This window comes from Zalophus californianus, chromosome 11, assembly GCF_009762305.2.
Source record: "Zalophus californianus isolate mZalCal1 chromosome 11, mZalCal1.pri.v2, whole genome shotgun sequence".
In the NCBI taxonomy this organism is placed as follows: domain Eukaryota; kingdom Metazoa; phylum Chordata; class Mammalia; order Carnivora; family Otariidae; genus Zalophus; species Zalophus californianus.
Genome location: NC_045605.1, coordinates 57066972 through 57087137, shown reverse-complemented (window position 1 = coordinate 57087137; position 20166 = coordinate 57066972). Strand labels below are relative to the sequence as shown.

The 20166-nt window shown below is 42.4% G+C and overlaps 1 protein-coding gene across 6 annotated transcripts in view; it reads right to left on the bottom strand.

Moving 5' to 3' along the window:
• XRRA1 (X-ray radiation resistance associated 1) overlaps positions 1-20166 on the bottom strand; it is a 61956-nt gene that overhangs the window by 29667 nt on the left and 12123 nt on the right. For 3 of the 6 annotated variants that reach the window (XM_035722850.1, XM_035722852.1, XM_035722853.1), the window contains 4 exons: positions 18672-18743; positions 17455-17527; positions 14377-14474; positions 9555-9688 (listed from right to left, as the gene is read on the bottom strand). In XM_035722850.1, the coding sequence (XP_035578743.1) occupies positions 9555-9688; positions 14377-14474; positions 17455-17527; positions 18672-18743 (377 nt within the window). Of the gene's footprint in view, positions 1-9554; positions 9689-14376; positions 14475-17454; positions 17528-18671; positions 18744-20166 lie in introns of those variants that run through there. The other 3 variants (XM_035722851.1, XM_035722855.1, XM_035722854.1) reach the window with 3 other exon arrangements.

The window sequence follows — 20166 nt, the reverse complement described above, 5'->3', positions numbered from 1 at the left end:
TTGTGATCAATGTTAATGGTGTTTATCTTTAGAACGCCAGGAAGCTGCTGAAGGACTTTAAGCAGGGCAGTGATAGAATCAGAGGCGCCTTTTAGAAACATCCCTCTGGCTAATGGTAAAGAGGGTGGGTTGGGAGGTGATAAAGAGAAAGAAAAATGTCCTTAGCTGTATCCCAAGTAGCAGGGGCTGTGTTGATGGGCTACAGCCAGATTAAACAGGAGGGAATAGAAAGGGCCAAGTTTGAGAAACATTTAGGAAGCACAATTCAAAGCCTCTGGTGACTGAATGGATGTGCAGGGTGAGGAAGGGAAGAATACAGGCTGATGCTCACATTTCTCACTTGGACAACTGCACAGTTGATGGACAGTAGCTCCCGTCACTGAGGCCAGGGACACAGGAGGAAGAGATCTCGGCATGGGCCTGTGTGTGATGACCTTGGTATGATTAAGTAAAATATACGGGCTCATAGTTCAGAAGAGGGATGTGAAGTAGAGATATAAAGAAGACTTGGGAAAGGATGAAACCATGAAGAAAGATTATAAAAATTAAGAAAAACAGTGGGTTGAGAGTGGACAACTGAGGACTATCAACATTGAAGAGGCTGCCAAAGAAGAGGAATCCACAGAGCATTTTGAGTGTGGACACACAAGTGGGAAGAGAATAACAGTAATACTTGTTTGGAGCCTCACAGCTTTCAAAGCACAATTATTTCAGCTGATACTCTGATGTAAGTAGGAGTACATTTATTCTCCCCATCTTATATATAAGGAAATAGAAATACCTAGTGGTGGAACCTTGCCTTACTTTATGCAACAAGGCTTCCCACTGAAAACAACTAAAATGATGAATAAAACCTGAAAAGAAAAAAGATTCATTTAAAAACATGTAAGAGATGTGAAGACAGTAAAGCAGTAGTATGCCAAAATCTAAAAATCCAGAGACAGAAACGGAGCATAAGAAGCCACATTTGCCTTTCAGACACTTGCTGATCTTGTTGAAACAGCATGTAATTGGAGACCCCCTATACCAATGTAGGATCCTAAAGAGACATACACTCAGGAGAGCGAGAACTAGCCCTAAACCCATGCTCCTCATCCCACAGCTAGAGGAAAACTGCCTTGGAATGAAAAGAAGGGAAGGGGGAGGGCAGACTGGTCCTCTTGCAAAATTGTAGCCCAAATTTGTATCATCTGAGTGGCTCAGAGAATATCCAGGCTAGTTTAGTTTAAAATGGTTCCATACTGAGTGCCCCTAGGCACCTGGCCAAAATAAATGGAAAGGTTTATGGTATTGCAGACTAAATAATGTGGGCCAACTCTCCCTTGAGTATATGCTAGAAAATCCAGACAAAATATATATATTAAAAACAATTTTCTTTAAGGCATCTGGGAACTAACAAGCTGTGAGAAATTAGGGGGCTAAGATTTGGAAAAAGAAGGACATCAAAGGGGATCTTGCAACACTTGGGGTCTCTTTTCCCCTAGGGCTATCTGCTAACTCCAGAAGTGGCAGAGAGGCTGAGATGCTGAGCAGAGATTCTGACAACCTTGCTAGTCTAGGGGCCAAGAGTCCAGGGTGCACCAGAGAAGGGGATTCCTGATAAACTTGCTTTAAGTTAGGGCAATGAAGAACTAAATCCTAGGGGGAGATGTGACCTAGAAACAGTGTGGTCCTTGCAGAGACTGAAGACTAGCTTCAAATAATTATGTGTGAACCATACAATCAAAAAAAAAAAAAAATCTAGAGCTGGTGAGAATAAAAATGATTTGAGTTGCCCAAAGGGAGAGTCACAGCCTCTCACTCAGTTTCCTATTTACATTTAAATTAAAAACAATTAAACTTAAATAAAAGTAAAAATTCAGTTCTTCAGTCACACTGATATTTCAAGTGCTTAATCTGACTGATGGCTACCATATTGGACAATGCAGATATAGAACATTGCCAACGTTGCAGAAAATTCTATCAGACAGTCCGAAACCAGGCCTTTCAAGGATTACTAGACAATATCTGCAAATTGGTGCTAAAGGCTGGGGATATGAAAGGTATGGTGGTCTATCACTCAAAGTAGGGGATTATGGAAGAATGGAAATTTAGCCTATGAATGAACCCAGTGAAGTCATCAACCTACTTTGTGGTTATCTCCCCAGTTCCTGAATGTATAATTAGAATAGACATACTAAGCAACTGACAGAAGAAACACCTTTGTTTACTAACCAACAAAGTGAGGGCCATTACAGAAGGAAGGGACAAATTGAAACCCCAGGAAATCTGCTGCTAGAACAGTAAGACTACAGTTATTCCGCATCCCTGAGGTAACTACAGAGACTACTGCCATCACTAAAGATAAGAACAGTAAAAGGATATTGAGTCTTATGATATTCCTGCTTAACTTGTTTATTTGGCTTGCATAGAAGACAGATCATGAAGAATGACTACAGATTACTGCAGACTCAATCAAGTGGTGACTCCAATTTCAGCTGCTGCCCCACATGAGGACTCTTCTTACTACAGTACATTAACACAGCCCCTGGCACTTGGGACACAGCTAAGGACCCATCAAATGTTTCTTTCTCTTTATTGATGAACAAGAACTGTCAGAAGCAGTCTGCTTTTGCCTGACAGGGACAACAGTACATCTTTTCCCTCTTCTCTCAGGGCCATATCAACTCTTTCAGCCTATCATAATCTATTACACATCTATTGCCAATCTGTTTTGGTATTCCACAGAACCTCATGTTGATTGGACCTGGTGGGCAGGAAGTTGCAAATACTCTAGATGATTTAGTAAGATGCATGTTTTTCAGAGGATGGAGGGAAACCCCACAAAAATTCAAGGAACTATCACCTTGATTAATTTTCCTGATGTCCAGGTATCTGGGAGCATGCTGGGATATACCTCCAATGTGAAAGACATAGTCCTTTACCTTGTACCACCTCTTACTTAAGAAAAAGGCACAAAGCTTTGTTGGCCTTTTTGGATTTGGGAAGTGATGCATAAAACATTTCTGCTGTTCTGATCCATTTACTGAGTATCCCATGAGGATGCCAGTTTTGTTGTAGGGCCCAGAGCAAGACAAGATTTTGCAACAGGTCCAACTGCAGTTCAAGTTGCTCTCTGGACATTATGTCATTGGCCAATGGCATTGGGCAATATGACTCAGCAGGTCCAACCGTGCTCTAAATGTCTAAGGCAAATAGGTGTGCTGTATAGTACAGGGTTACCATACATCCTAGTTTTCAAGGACATTCTGGGTTTTCACCTGTTATCCCAAAATAATTAATAGTGTTCCTTTTCCCTCTTAAGTTTGTCCTGGTTAGATGGATAGTTACATGGTCTCTCTATGAATAGAGACTTTTATAGGCCCCAATTGCAGAATTATTTTTTAAGTTTTTTTTTAATACCCCACGTGGGGCTTGAACTCATAACCCCAAGATCTAGAGTCAAACACTCTTCCAACTGAGCCAGCCAGACACCCCTGCAGAATAATTTTTCAGCAAAGTTATGCCCTGTTCTTTTTTTATTTGAGAGAGAGCATGAGCAGGGGGAAGAGCAGAGGGAGAGGGAGAGGGACAAGAAGACTCCCTGCCGAGTGGGGAGCCCAACACAGGGCTTCATCCCAGGACCCCGAGATCATGATCTGGGCTGAAGGCAGACACTTAACCAACCGAGTCACCCAGGCACCCCAAAGTTATGCTCTATTCTGTGGGTAATTATTTTCCTTTTGAAAAATAGTTTCTGGCTTACTACCCCATGTTGGTGAAGACTGAACAGCTGATCACAGGAACATGAAGTGACCATGTGACCTGAGTGGCTCATCACGAACTGAAGGTGCAGCAGAATTCCCTCATCAAGTGAAAGCAGTATGTGAGATCCAGCTCAAGCAAGTCTGGAAAAATTGTGTGAATGAATATGGCTCAGATTCCTATGATGCCTACTCCTGCTGTACTGTTATCTCTCCATCAATGCACAACTAAGGCTCTATGAGCAGCTGATGTAGGAGAAAACCCCCTAGCTGGGTTTACAAATGATTGTGTGTGATATGTTGACACTAAAAATAGACTATTACAGTATTACTTTATACGGGGGTGACTCTGAAAGACAAGGGAAGAGAAATCCTCCCAATAGGTAAAACTTAGAGCAATATATCTGACTGTCTATTTGTTTGGTTTATGCTGATTCATGGGCAGTGGCTGATGGTTTAGCTGAATAGTCCAACCTTGGGAAAAAAAAAAGTACAACTGCTGACAGGGAGGTCTAAGGGGAAATTATGTGATTGAACCTCTCAGAATGGATAAAGAGTATGAGGATTATTTGCATCCCATGTGAATGCTTCCCAAAGGCTATCCACTTTAGAGGAGACTCTCAGTGACCAGGTGGACAAGATGACCCATTCCATGAAGTCAGTTGGCCTCTCTCCTCGGATACCCTAGTGCTTGCAAAATGGCCTTAGCACAAGCATGGAGGCTACACACATCCCCTGACCAAAGCAGATCTGGCTACCTCCCCTGCTGAGTACCCAAACTGCCAATAGCAGGGCCAATGTTGAGCCCCTAACATGGCACCATTTCTGAAAAAATTAGCCATCCATCTAGTTAGTGGGAGGAGGACTATAGTGGGCATCTTCCTTCATAAGAGGAACCGTGATTTTTTTTTTTTTTGCTTACAGAATAAACATTTATTTTGGATATGGATTTACATTCCCTGATATTCTGCCAGCACCTGGGGACTTACAGAATGTCTTATTCTTTATCCTGGTAACTCACATAACATTGCTGCAAACCATGGAACACATTTGATAGCAAATAAGTGCAATAATGAGCCCATAAACATGGAATTCACTTTTTTTTTTTTTACCATGTACCCCATCATGTAGAAGTAGCTGATCTAACAGAAAGGTAAAGTTGTTTTTTAACAACTTATTTATTACACCAGTTAGGAGACTACCCCCTGTGAAGTTGGGGCTCTGACTACTTATAGGATAAGGTTTCACATAAACCAGCAACCAATACTGATGCTGTTTTTCTCATAACCAGAACTTAGGATCTAGGAATTAATGGAAGGAAATGAGAACAGATCCTCTTACAATCATCCACTTGCAGAATTTTTGCCTCCATTCCTGCAAGTAGAGGTCTTAGTTGCCTACGGAGGAATACTTTTACAGGGGACACAAAGAATAGTTTCTTTTAACTAGTTGCTACTGGCCACTTGGGTTCCTCAATCCACTAAACCAATAGGCAGAAAAAGAGGAGCTTACTATATTAGCTGGGTGATTGATACTGATTATCAAAAGTAGATATGATTGCTGTTACACCTTGAGGACAAAAAGAAATATGACTGGAATCCAGGGAATTATAAGGTGTTCCTCCTAGAAGTGTCATGTCCATTAGTCAAAGTTAATGGAATTTTTGCAAGATGAAAAGAGTTCTGAAGACAGATGGTGGTGATGGTAGGACAATAATGTGAAGGTACTTATGTGAATGCCACTGTACATTTAAAAATGGTTAAGATAGCAGGAGGGGAAGAATGAAGGGGAGTAAATCGGAGGGGGAGACGAACCATGAGAGACGATGGACTCTGAAAAACAAACTGAGAGTTCTAGAGGGGAGGGGGCGGGGGGATGGGTTAGCCTGGTGATGGGTATTAAAGAGGGCACGTTCTGCGTGGAGCACTGGGTGTTATGCACAAACAATGAATCATGAAACACTTACATCAAAAACTAATGATGTAATGTATGGTGATTAACATAACAATAAAAAATTTAAAGTAAAAAAAAATGGTTAAGATAGGGGGCGCCTGGCTGGTTCAGTCAGTAGAACACCTGACTCTTGATCTCCGGGTCATGAGTTTGAGCCCCATGTTGGGTATAGAGATTATTTTTAAAAAATTTTTTTAAATGGTTAAGATTGTAAATTTTATGTTACGTGTATGATACCACAATTTTAAAAAGCATTAATAGAAGACTACCACAACCCAATAAAAAAGCGTTCATAACTCTGATCCTTTAGGAATGATCATTTAGTATATCACACCAGTTAAAGAGCCCAAACAGCCAAGGTGCTAGATAAGGGAGAAGGAAACATTAAGTAGGTGATGGAGGAAGGATTCATAAATATGTACTATGGCCTCCTGACCAGTTAAGAAAAGATTATTGTAGGGGCGCCTGGGTGGCTCAGGTTGTTAAGCGACTGCCTTCGGCTCAGGTCATGATCCTGGAGTTCCCAGATCGAGTCCTGCATCGGGCTCCCTGCTCAGCGGGGAGTCTGCTTCTCCCTCTGATCCTCCCCCCTCTTGTGCTCTCTCTCATTCTCTCTTTCTCAAATAAATAAATAAAATCCTAAAAGAAAAAAAAATTATTATAGCAAATATGCATATTTTCTTCCCTGTTTGTTGTGTGTGTGTAAACTGCTAGTGGTGAATGACTTTGCAACTTAGTTTTTAGGTTATAAAATATCCACTTGGCACGGTGACTGCTTTAGAAGAGAAAATAATATCATCCAGAAATGGATACAGTGACCCAATAGAAGGTGTCTCATCCCTTTATAGAAGAGGGTGAAAGTATCTTCGTGGGAGAGGAAAAGTTCCTTGTGGCTCAGTTGGTTAAGTGACTGCCTTCGGCTCGGGTCATGATCCTGGAGTCCCGGGATCGAGTCCCGCATCGGGCTCCCTGCTCAGCGGGGAGTCTGCTTCTCCCTCTGACCCTCCCCCCTCTCATGCTCTCTCTCTCATTCTCTCTCTCAAATAAATAAATAAAATCTTTAAAAAAAAATAAAATGAAAGCATATTGTGGTTGCTCGTGTTGTAAGGAAATTAAATATGGAGAGAAAGAGGAGAGCAGATGTTGGGTTTCCAAGGGTTGGGTGGCACCAGTCATCTGCCTATTTGCTCTTGAACTTTATTCCTTTCCTCTGTGTTCTGCTAGGTATTATTAGGGGCCACCCCTAAGCTACACTTCCTAGACCACTTTCCATTTGGCTTCCAGTGAGATTCTGCCAAGGGAGGGACTGGTGAGACTGGAAGGCCAGAACAGGGGAGAAGCAATGCTCTCATTTGTTACTGACAGCTTGCTGGCGGCACCAGTGCAGCACCAGCATCCGTGCTGGTGGAGGTTCCAGCCCTGATTGAGGCAGCACATCTACAGCAGGTCTAGAACTATAGCAACAACCTCTCTAAAAGCCCAGCAGTAGAGACAGGCTTGTGGGCCCCAGTCCAGGAGTGTGGGGGCATCTGATCTCTGGGTATCAACCTTCTTCCTTCTTGCTTTTCCAGCCCTTCCACCGCCTATGTAACCAATTCCCTCTATTTATTGTTGCTAATATTTAGGTGGAATAAAGGTACTCTGATTGTTTTCAAGAGTCCTTATCTTTTAGAGGTATGCACTGGATTATTTACAGATGAAACTACATGAATCTGCTGTATTCATTTATGGCTGGATATGTCTGAGATTTTTCTGAAGAATAATTTAAAGTGGGGCGCCTGGGTGGCTCAGTTGGTTAAGCGTCGGCCTTCAGCTCAAGTCACAATCCCAGGGTCCTGGTATTGAGCCCCATGTTGGGCTCTCTGCTCAGCGGGGAGCCTACTTCTCCCTCTCCCTCTGGCATTCACCCTCCTTGTGCTCTCTTGCTCGCTCTGTCAAATAAATAAAAGCTTAAAAAAAAAAGAATAAGGTTGGGTGTGGGAGGGTATAGATGAAACAGGATTGGTTGTGACCTCAGAACTGTTAGGCAATAATCGTTAGGTGATGGGTACATGGAAGTTCATTTTGCCATTGACACTACTTCTATGTGTGTTTGAAATTTTCCATAATAAAATGCCAACTATTATCTTCCCATGAAAAACAATTAAATCCCCTCAATTGGCAATACCTCAAGTGGTTTTTATATTCCTGACTAGACCCTGACTGATGTGTGTCTGGTCATAGAGAAAGCCTGCCTAAGATGAAGCCAACACCAAGGGAAAAAAAAAAGATGTGTGCACGTGCCTGAGAAAGCGAGTGAGAGAAAGACGAGACAGAGGTTACACGCATGCTCAAGAAATACACTGAGATGCATGCGGAGCCCTGACAACAGCCTGTGCGCCTGCATCCAGCCATATGAGATCCAGCGTTCACCTTAGGACTTTACAGGTACGTGAGCCAATAAATACCCTTTTTTTCCTTTAAAGACTTATTTATTTATTTTAGAGAGAGAGAAAGAGCATACATGCTAATGGAGGGAGAGGCAGAGGGAGAGGGAGTGAATCCTCAAGCAGACTCCCCACTGAGTGCAGACCCCAATGTGGGCTTGATCCCATGACCCCAAGTGCCAAAACCAAGAGTTGGATGCTCAACCGACTGAGCCACCCAGGTGCCCCATAAATTCCCTTTCTGGTTGAGCTAGTTTGAGTTGACTTCTGTCACTTGCAAACAAAAGGAGCCTAATGAAATCCCTAACATAATGATCATTACTATTATCCAAGCCCCTTGGGTAACTAACCAACCACTGTCATCACTATAAACTCCATCACATCTGCCATCATCACAACAAACATTATCACCATGACTTTCGCCTTCACCATCTCTAAATTGGCTAACATCCCTTGAATATCTACATGCAAAAGCACTGGATCCTCATCCAGGTGCTTCAGATCAAAGATGACTAAGACAGAGCCTCTGCCCTCATAGTGCTCACAATCCTTTTGGGAGACTATATGTATATCATCAATTTATCTATTATTTATATATATGTACATATTTGTGAGACCTAAGTCACAATAGAATATATAAACTTCTAAAGTAAGAGGGAAAACATTAAATTCAACAGATGCTTAGAGAAGGGAGGAAGAAGTATGGTCTAAAGCAGTCAGGGAAGGCTTCTGATAGGGAAAGGAGGAGGGTCTGAGCAGGCCCTTGGAATACATGCAGAATCCACATAAGAGGAGAATGTATTGGTCATAAGCATGGTCTTTGGAGTCAGATGGACCTCATTAAATTCTGACTCAGTCACTTATCACCAGTTATTTAACATATCTGTGCCTCATTTTCTCATCTATAAAACACGGATAATAACAGGACACCTCCTTCACAGGGCTGTTTTGAGGATTAAATGAGTTAATATGTATAACGTGCTGAGAACAGTGTCTGGCACATAGTAAGCACTATGTATATGGCATTAGCATTATTATACATTCTGGTCAGAAGGCATAGCCTGAACCAAGGTGCAGAATGGGAACATACAAAGCTTAGTAGGTTTGTGAAGAAGAAGAGTCTGGCAAAAGCAATATCCACAATTTACCAATGACCAATCAGAGACAGGGAAAGTGACTTGCTAGATACCTGAGTGTCTCCTAACAGCATAGTAGAGTGTGAAGACACCCATCTGAGGCCTAATCATTCTTTGGGGCCCCACTCCCATGACTGCCTTTCCTAGGAGCTTCAGTAGGCAGCATTTTCCCTGCTTTGAGCACTCACAGACTGTCTTTATAGCACTTCTGAGCTGCTCTGGGCTATTTCCTTGCATACTTGCACCCAAAGGTTCATGAGGGAACAATGGGATGGATCCTAGGATGTAGAACTTACTGTTCTGTGACAGCCAAATTGGGTGGCAGGGAGGTGAGCCCATTGCCTGTGAGGAGCAAGACACGGAGGTGTGGCAGAATCCCCAGATCACAAATGGCCTCTGCAGTCAGGCTGTTGAAGGAAAGGTCCAGGAACTATGTACAAAGATAAAAGATGGGAGAACGGAAGCACTACACATGACAATGATGCTCATACATGAGGTGGGAGCTAACTATTTTTTTTAACCTTCTAGGCAACCCCATCACTCATAAACCTAAAACCTTGACTCTCTCTGGATTAACATTCAAGGCCTACTATAGTCAGTTCCCGGCCTATTTGCTAGCTTTAGCTCCCACTGCAAATCTTGATTTATCCTGTGGAGCTGACCAAAGTGACTCCTTCCCCATTCCCTGCACCACCCCACCTAGAGATCTTTGCTTGAGCTTTTCACTCAACCAGGAGAGCTTTTCCCTTTCCATGTATCTGAATCTAAGCCCCAGAAGGCCAACTCAAAAGTTGCCTCCTTATAAAACTTTTCCTAATTCACCAACCAGATGGAATCTCTCTCTCTCCCCTGAATTTGAGTGCTTTTTCTAGGGAAAGTTCTCATGGTCAACTAGGTATCTGATAGGTAGATACACATCTGAGGAATAGGGATGTTGGTACATGGATGTGCCTAGCATAGTCTTGGCACACAGAGGTAAGCTAGACCATAAACTCCCTGGTCAAGGGCCATACTACTGTATCACTATACCCTTGTAACCTAGCATAGGACCTGGTACATAGTAGGTGCATATAAAAAATCAGCTGAAATGAACTGGCTTATGAGGGCAATGACCGAAACTATCACTATCAACCACCTCCTAACTGGCCACCTAGATTCATGAAATAGTTCACTGGGTCAGGGGCCAGTCAGGAAACTGAGTTTCTGTCTGCAAAGACAAAGACACCTGGGATAAATGATATAAAACCCAATCTTTGTTCTTTCTCTTTTGGGCCTCTCTACACACTCACTTTAGCTCTTATGTATAAGTCTGCTTCCTTTCCTCCCCTTCTCTCCACACACAGTCACTGAAGCCTATTGAATGGGGGCATTTCAGCATCTTACCCAGCTGGTTGACCATATCAGTGTTACATAGTCAGACTATAACCAAGTGGCTCTAGGTCACTGCCAGAGGAGACTGAATTTGGTCTGACTCCACTGTAGTAATCAATTGATGGATTCTGTAGATCTGAGTTTAAATACTGTCCAAATGTGTGATTTGGGCAAATTACCTAACCTGAGCTTCTATAAAATAAAAATAATAATGAATTATTATGAGAAATTATGTAACATAGTAAGTGCTTAGTTAATGTTGGCTGTCATCATTATAACCATCTCTTCATTCAGGGATGTGTGCTGAAGGCTTACTCTGTACCAGTCTGTCCTCTGTTAGCTCACAACCTAGCTGGTCAGCTACTAAGTAGCAATGCTGCTGGGAGAGAGGTTTGAACACAGACCAATGGAAGCACAAAGAAAGAAACAGTCAGCTCTACCAGAGGATCCAGCAGGCTTCACGGAGCAGGTGACGCTTGAGCTGTCTTCAGAGACTAGTTGGTATTCAGCAAATTGTTAAAGGCAAAAAGAGAGGCAGTGCAGCCGGGAGACAGGAGGTAGCCTACCTTGTTCTAAGAACTGCAAATAGCTTGGGTATGACTAGAGTCCGTGGTTTAACAGAGGGTTTGATAAGACTGGGCAGGCCGTGAAAGGTGCCAAGCACCAAAGAAGTGCTGAGTTCATGCTGCCATCAGCAAATTCCAAGTTTTGAGAGTTCACACAAAGGGGTGATTCCACTTGGCAGGGGCAAAGAGAGAAGCCTTCAAGGAGGAAGACATAGAAAGCTGGCCCAGATAATCGTAGATAAAGGTGGGAAAATCCTCTCCCTCATACCCATATGTGGGCAGTCAATAAGACCTATGGATTCTGTCTCCTTAATATCTCTCATTCTGTTCCCTCCAGCTCATGATTCATGCAGTGGCCATACCAATCATCCACTGGATACTTCAAACTCCTTGGTGAGGCCTCCAAGGCTTCCTACAGTCTCTCTTCTGCTACCTCTCCAGGCTCATCTATCACTACTCTACTGTGTTTCACTTTCCATGCCAACCACACTGAGCTGTTGCATCAGTGTGCTAGCTTGGGAGCTGGTAAACTAACACCTCTCAGCCATTTCCATCCTGCCGCCTGTTTTGTATGGCCCGTGGGCTAAGAATAATTTTTGCACTTTTAAATGGTTGAAAAAAGATCAAATGAAGACTGCTGTGTGAAAATTATGTGAAATTCAAATTCCAGCATCATAAAGTTTTATTAGAACACAACCATGCTCATTTTTTTATGTAGTATTTATGGCTGCTTTCCTTCTATAACAGCAGAGTTGACTTGTTATGACAGTTGTGACTAGTTATGACCATACAGACCCCAAAGCTTAAAATATTCACTTTACAGAAGAAGTTTGCTGACTCTTGTCCTCGCTGATTTGGCTACTTAATGTTGGGGCCAATTTTGCTCTCCACAGAATTAAGGGCAGCTCAAAGAAATGAATAGTCTTAGAATCATAGGTCACAGAGCTTCAGAGCTGACCCAGAATTTGAAGAGGGGTATACTTAAGTCCCAGAGAAGGGAAGTGATTTCGCCAAGGAGCTATGTCAAAATAGTGGCAGAACCAAGACAAGAAACAAGGTCTTCTAACTCTCAGGGCAGGGCTCCAGCCGAGCCTTTTTCAGACCGGTATGCAGAAAATCAAATCATGGCAAAGTTAAGTTTTTCTAAATAGACTGAAGAATTCTGCTCCTTGGGTGGCAGCCTTTCTGGCAAACAAGAACAGAAGATTCCTAACCTACTGCATCTGCTGAGTCATATCAAGTTTTATTATACATCAAAGTATTCATTACTGTGAACTGCAAATTCAGGACTTTTGACAGTTTTATGCTTTTTCTTAGAGAGACCTTGTAAATCACAGAGATAGAAACCAATGATTAGCCAAGAGATTTCCTCTTCTCATTTATATTCAGCATCTTGACTTTGGTCTGCTCTCTTACATAAATAAATTCCCCTGGGTAAGGCTGGGTCTGCCTGATAAATAATCTTTATCAGAAGCTATCAAACTAGAAGTCTAAGAAGTAGGGCATCTAAGTCAATCATGATCAATCAGTAGATCCAAGCTAGTCAGCTGTAGGGTCAGAGTCATGTCCCCTCCCCAGGGCCCACGGACACTTGAAATCGGGATTTCAAATAGTACTGGTGAGGAAGACAAGATGCCTGGCACAATGCATGACAATGCATAACACAAATAACTACTTTTTTAAAAAGTAAAATAACAAAAAAATGGAAGTTCATAAGAAGCTCCCAGGCCTGTAGGTAAAGGAAATGGCTACCTGTATCTCTAGCATCTGGAATCTGTTTCCCACTGTTTATATTAAAATCTAGCATAAAAATTTTTTTAACATAGCAAAAAATTACACCAGTTCTTGTCAGTTTATACTCTATTTTATTGGACTTTCAAGGGCTCTGCTTATTGGACAAATCTGAGGACAACTCCTGTTCCAAATCATAGTAAATCACCCCTATCCTCAATATGACTTGAAACCACGGAGAGAAGTTACCATTACATCTAGGATATCATGTTTTAAGAACAAAAGGACATATAATCCATTTTAGAAGATTGCCACCCCAAGCAGTTAAAGCTTTTTAAAACTTTGGCATACAAAGGCCATCAAGTCTGAAAGATTCATTCTTGTGGAAGAACCCTCTCTCTCTCTGGCAAGACTAAGTTAAGTGAGGCTTTTGTGAAGAGTGGCTGACCCTTGATGCCCTTGATGTTGGCAGATAAATAATTTAAGTTACCAACTCTTTGCGGTCAACCCCAAGGCTTATGACGCACAGACATTCTGCTGAATGTTTGAATCTAAAACACTTGTACTATAAGGCCAACACCTGGGGAAGAGCCCCTTACTCAGTGAATGAGCCTGGCCAGATGCCTGGCCCCACAACCTTGCTCCAACTCTAATCTCCATGCATGCACTGCCTTTCAGGGAGTGGCAAAAGCTTTGCTGCTTTGTGAAAAATGGCCCTAAAGTTTTCATGGAAGTTGAAGAGGTGATTAACTTGAAGTATGAGAAGATGCATAGAAAATGCATCACTATAGGAAACTTAATTTAGGAGAAAGCCAAGAATGCAAACAAATTTTTCGGTATTTTTGAATCTGGGGTTTGGAGAACAGCTATGGATGTACAAATGTCAGGAGTGTGCTATAGAACACATAGGATTCCTATCTTGTTTCACAGTCACCTCTGGGCCTATAGACTAGGCCTTTAGCCTCCCTTACCTGAGCCCACTGGAGCCAATGTGGCTCATTTGGACCACGATGGGTCTCTGGCATCAGTCCATAATGCCTCTAGTTCAGCTGGTCTGATCTGCTGTGCCTCGCACTTAATCTCCAAGGCTCCTCAACCCCCACTGGATCCAGATCTCCCCTCAAACTCTCCTTCCTAAAGTACTCCGTTTAAACTCAATTTTCTGCACAGACTCCTTTGGAATGATGTTTGGCATTTATTCTCCAGGACCATGTACAATGGCCATAGGTGTGATACAGTCTCACCTATTTGCCACTGCTGCTACTCACAACCACTACCCTCATCATCACCACCAACCCCACCACCCTCTGCAGAGGGCTGCTGTGAAGCAGGAGTCTGGCTGTAAAGGCTCAGAGAGTTCCTTCCCAACAGTTATAATCAGTAGAGACCTCTATACCCATTCTTTACAGGGAAACAGGTGGGCACCAAAAACTCCCTACCTCCAACTTACTTCCAAGAACTTAAAGTCTCCATATTTCACATAGACTGTTTTGATTCCATTAAATGCAAGCTCCAGTTCCTTTAAGGTTGGAAATGTATGAAATGCCTCTACAGGAGAGGAGAAAGAGAGAATCAGCTACTTGTGAAGGATGTAAGAGAAAGATGTTAACGGTGGTCATTTACTGGGTTCCCACTGGGTTAGGCCAAGCTTATGGTCAGATGCTTTGTACACATGGCCTCTAAATCTCTAACAACCCTGAACAATAGGGATTACTACTCTCATTCTACTGCTGAGGAAATTGAAGCTCGGCTAGGATAAGTGATTTGCTAGAAATGGAATTGCTGGGAAGTGAAAGAGCCAAGAATTGAATCTATGTCTAACTCCAAAGCCCATTTAAAAATTATCTTTGTTATTCCTTATTATAAAAGTAAAACATGCCTACCAAAAAAAGTTAAAAAATATAGAAAAACAAAAGTTCCCTTTAATCTCAACACCCAGACATAACCATTGAAAATTTCATGTATAATACTCCAGAATTCTTCTCACGTGTACAGTGAAACACACACACATCTTTTTACACAAATGGAATCACACCATACATATCGTACTGTGATTTGCCTTTTTCCCTTAACAATATGACTTAAAGATTGTTCCATGTCGGGGTGCCTGGGTGGTGCAGTTGGTTGAGTGTCTAACTCTTGGTTTCGGCTCAAGTTGTAATCTTAGGATTTTGAGATTGAGCACAAGTTGAGCCCCACTTTGAGCCCCGCTTTGAACCCTGCTTTGAGCCCTGTATCAAGCCCTGCATCAGGCTCCACGCTAAGTGCAGAGTCTGCTTGACTCTGCTCTCCCTCTCCCTCTGTCCCTCCTCACCTCCACCCTGTGCTTCCTCTGTCTCTCTCAAATAAATAAATAAATCTAAAAAAAAGCTTGTTCCATGTCAAAACATAAGGATCTGCATAATGTCTGAGTTATGTTCTATATTATAGACATACCCTAATTTATTTAACCATTCCCCTATTGATAGCCTTTGGGCTATCTGGATAAAAAGTAAGAACACTTCTCTTCTGCATGAGAATTGGACTTTGGGTTAACTTTCTAGCCCCTTTCCCTGGTAATCTGAAACAGACGGTATGCTACCATAGTTAGGCAATATTATTATGGTAAAAATGATGCCAGACTGGCAAGTCACATCTGGACTAGGGGAAACTCTAAATGAACTACAAACATCTGAAGGGGTGCCATAACTTTGGGCTTCCCTGTGTGTGGTGACTCCCATAATTAGTCATGTCCTTTGCCGGGACTCTGGGAGCTATGTCTATGGAGTGTTACAATAGCTATTTGCTTCTGTGGGGAATGAGGCTTCTAAGCCAGAGTGGCTCCTACATCTACTGAAGGACAGTCTTATTGTCTTGGACCTGAGCAGGGGGCTGCAGAGAATGGCCCACAAACGGCTGCATGGACTGCTGCTACAAGCACTGCTGTGAGGACTCCTCTGAAGAGAAACTGCAGATGTTGTGCTGCAGGTATACTGTGTGGAATGACAGAGCTTTCTGGTGTCAAGTGGGGCCTATGGTGGTCTTGGGAGTCAGAATGTTCAGTAGAGCCCATGAAAAAGACTGTTTGGTAGGTATTTCAGGATGTTTCCAATGAACGTCCTCATACAAGTGTGTTTTTGTAGAATCAATTCCTGAAAGGGAAACTACTAGATTAAAGGCAATGACTATTTTAACAGACATTGCCAAACTGTCTTCCAAAGACGTTGCATCAATTTATTACACTTCTGCCCGTTGAATGTGAGAACATCCGTTTCCCCATCAATGCTGGCTGTCATCAATCGGTCCTTCTCACGTTTGCCAGTATTTCACAGGCAAAAAATAGGATTTTGATGCTGTTTTAATTATTAGTGAGGTTGAACATCTTTTCATATGCCTATTGGCCTTTGTATTTCAAGCCCACCTTCCTGACAGACTGTACTGTTTCCTCAAGGGCAGGGACTGTGTCACAAGCTTCTTTAAAAACACTCCTCAACCACTAAAAACTGAACTCATCGTATTTCTCCCCAAACTCTAGTGCTCTCTGTTTGCAGTGAATGCCCTTGGCTCCATCAGCTACCAAGTCCTGTTATTTCTACCTCCTCCTGAATCTCTCTTGCAATGACCCTCACCCCTACTGCCTGGCTCAGGCTTCCCTACCCCGCCCCTGGAAAAAATGAAATCATCTCCCAGGTTTCCTGGTCCCCACTTCTCTTATCATTCACCTTCCTCACGGCCCCCACTGAAATTCTCTACTTAAAAGCCTTTCAAGGCTCTCTTTTGCCTGCAGGATTAGTGACAAGTCAGGGCCCTTGATACTCTAGTCCCTGCCAGCCTTTCTGGTCTCCATTTTCCCCTATTCACATCCCATGCAAACATACAGAGCCCTCTTCAGTGTCCTGATCAGGCACTGCTGTCCCACATCTGCTCCGCTGGACTGAAACACCTTCTAATTCCTGTTCATTTTTTCGGTCTCAGCTAGGTGCCCCTCTCCTCAGAAGTGTCTCCTGACACTCTGGTCTGGGTTGGTGTCCCGCTTATATGCTTGCATAGCATTTTATGATTCCCTCTATCACTGCACTTACCGTATTCTGCTATAATTGTCTGTGTCTGAACCCATCTTTCCCACCAAACTATGAGCTCACCAAAACAGGCACTGATGCGTTTCTAAAAGCCAAGCATGCACATAGTCCTGACAACCAGCAGGGGTCGCTGTGGACTTGCTGAATAAACGAGAAGCCTTTATGCTCCTGTAGGAGCTCTTACAGGCTTAAAAACAATTTCATATACCTCTCTCATCTCAGCCTACTAGGCATCCTGCCTTGGGGAGGAAGAAAGGAAGGGAACTCTCTCCATTTACAGACAGAGAAGCAGCATCTCAGAGAGAAACACTCTAAGTAGGTAGTGCCAGCTCTGGGCCAAAATCCTGGGCTGGGCGTTCTCCGGCACCCAGCCTACGGCACTCTAAAAAAAGAGATGAGCAGCCAGTCATGAATGGACTGACAGGCAAGTTCTAACAGGAGTGACTGGCTGTGCTGGCTGAGAAGCTTACCTAGAGGAAGCAGATTTTCTGAGGCATTGATGTAAATCACCGAATGAAAATGCCTGAAGTCCTTTTCTTTAGCCTGTGGGAAAGCATTTCAAAAGAACACAAGATTAGTGCCCTGGCCGGAGGCCTTGCCAAAGCTCCAGAGCTGCTGTCAGAAGGCACAAAGACCTACAGGGATAAGCTATATTCTTAGCAAAGTACACCCACTTGCTAAGGGCCAGAATGGCTTTTCTGCTGCTTTTTTTCTATTATGAAATAGTTCAAATGTACAGAAAAGTTTAGTGAACGATACTCTGAAGACCCACGTAACCACTGTCCACCTTTATATGAAGATTTTGCTGTCTCCGCTTCAAATTTCCTTAAAAAAATAAAATACTAAAGAGTTGACCACGCCCCCCATCCCCACAATCTTCCCCAGTTGTATTCTTTTCCCCCTTTCACAGATAACAGCTATCTTGAACTGGTGATTATCATTCTCATACTTATTTTATACCTGTATTCTATATATGTGTATCTATAAACTATATAGAATATTATTTGTAAGTTTTAAAACTCTTTATTAGATGCAATCATACTGTCATTCTGCAACCCGCCTTTTCCACTCAACACTATGTTTTTGAGATTTACTTGTGTTGATACACCTAGATCTTTTGAGATTTACTTACGTTATGTTACTTGTGACACTGATTTATTTATTTTAATTGCTGTATATTTTATACCACCAATCTCTCTTCATACGCCATGGAAGGCCTATAAACCAAAAACATATGGCCTAATATCCTGCATATATATTCGCTAATGGGGGGGCCACAAATGTGGCTCAAGCTACCTATTAGCCAATGTAAGAAAGAAACATGACTCATTACATGAGTCACCCAGTGTGTATAAGAACAAACCAGCATCTTGGGAGAACCATTACCACTCCTGACACTGAAACTTGAGAGAAATTTCTCCTATAGGCTCTTCTAATGGGAACTCAGTGTCACCCCAGCAGAAGTCCATGAAAAATTCAAACCAACTCCCATAGTGCTACTTCCTTTAATTCACCTCACATGAATCAATGGCAATAGCAAATTCACAGCAAAATATTGTGTCTGCATGTTGTTTCTACCCACCCCATCCCCCCAGTCCTCAGGGACTCTGGAGGTACAATGGACAAACAGCCAGGAGCCACCTCAGGTCTGGCTCATCCCAATCACATCTCTGCTGGCTGGCCCTACCTTGGAGAACTTCAGGCCGCTCACATTAATGTTGACCAGGTCTGATGGCTTCCTCACACAATGGTGCTTCAGCTGGAACACAGTGCAGAGAGTCAGGTCTCAAGGCCCCAAGAAAGTTTGTATAATTGGCCAAGACAACAAATGACTCCCTGTTGAGAAAGGGGGACTAGTACAGCGCAAAGAGCATGGGCTTTGGGAGTCGCTCAGAATAGAGCTGCCACCTCAGCTCTTCCACCTCTCAGCTTCCCAGGGGCACGATGGGGATAGTAACACTGACTTGACAGGGTTCGTAGGAGGATTCCTTCCTCTCTGTTCCTTCTCTGTCTTTTCTGAGCTCCGCTTCTTCTACCTGGCTCTTTAAAAAATCTGTATTTCTGGAGCCTTACCAATCTCTTCATGTTTATAATAATTTGCTTGTTCATTCGTTTGTTCTTTTTTTATTCACTAAATATTTACTAAGTATTGCTTTGGGCCATGTATTGTGCTAAATACATCAATACATTTTCTTCTAATCCTAACTAAACTCTTTAACATAAGTACGATCATTTTTCCTTTTTAAATGAGAAAAATAAGGTCAAGAGAGATAAAGTGCCTTGCTGAAGTTCCCACAGCTAGTAAGTGATAGATGATTTGAATCCAAATGTGTTATCATTAAACTCTGTGCTCTTTTTGACTACCATATGTTGCCCCTCATAAGTAAAAAGTTAAAGGAAAACTCAGTGTTGGAGCTTCTATTTCTGTTTAACCAAACCTCATTCTTATTTTTCTGTTTATCATTTATTTATGGTATCATGTTTAGGCATGGAATTAGGTGTTTATTATATTCTATTCATAGAACTTACAACAACATGGAAGCCAAGTAGGAAACAAGTATTTATAAATGTGATAAATATTTTTTACAGATTTATTATTTATTTTTAAGTAATCTCTACACCCAATGTGGGGCTTGAACTCATAGCCCCAAGATCAAGAGTCGGATGCTCTACCAACTGAGCCAGCCAGGCACCCCTAAATGTGATAAATATTTTAAAGGAGAAATTCAAGAAGCTATGGGAGACAATAACAGGAGGTCCTAACCTCATTCGGGAGGAGAGGAAATATTTAGTTGAGGAACTAATATTTCAGGTGAGACCCAAAAGCTAAGTAGGAGTTGGTCCCATGAAAGTGGGTGGCAGGCAGTGAAAGCTATCAAGACAGGTAAAAGCCAGGTGCTTTTGAGAGGGTGGAAAACAACAAGGCCAGGGAGGCAGCCACTAAATCACCTAGGTCCCTACTGGCTATGTAAAGGAGTGTGGATTTTGTTCTACAGTCAGTGGAAAGCTAACAGACTTTTTTTTTTTTTTTTGGCAAGAGCTGATAGCAATTTTATAAAAATTGCTTTGTCTGATATAGAAAGGATGAGAAGAGACCAATACACCAGACATTGTTAATTACCTTCCCTAGAGCAACTTCTCTACTACTTCCTTATTAAAGAACCCCAACGTTATTCCATTTT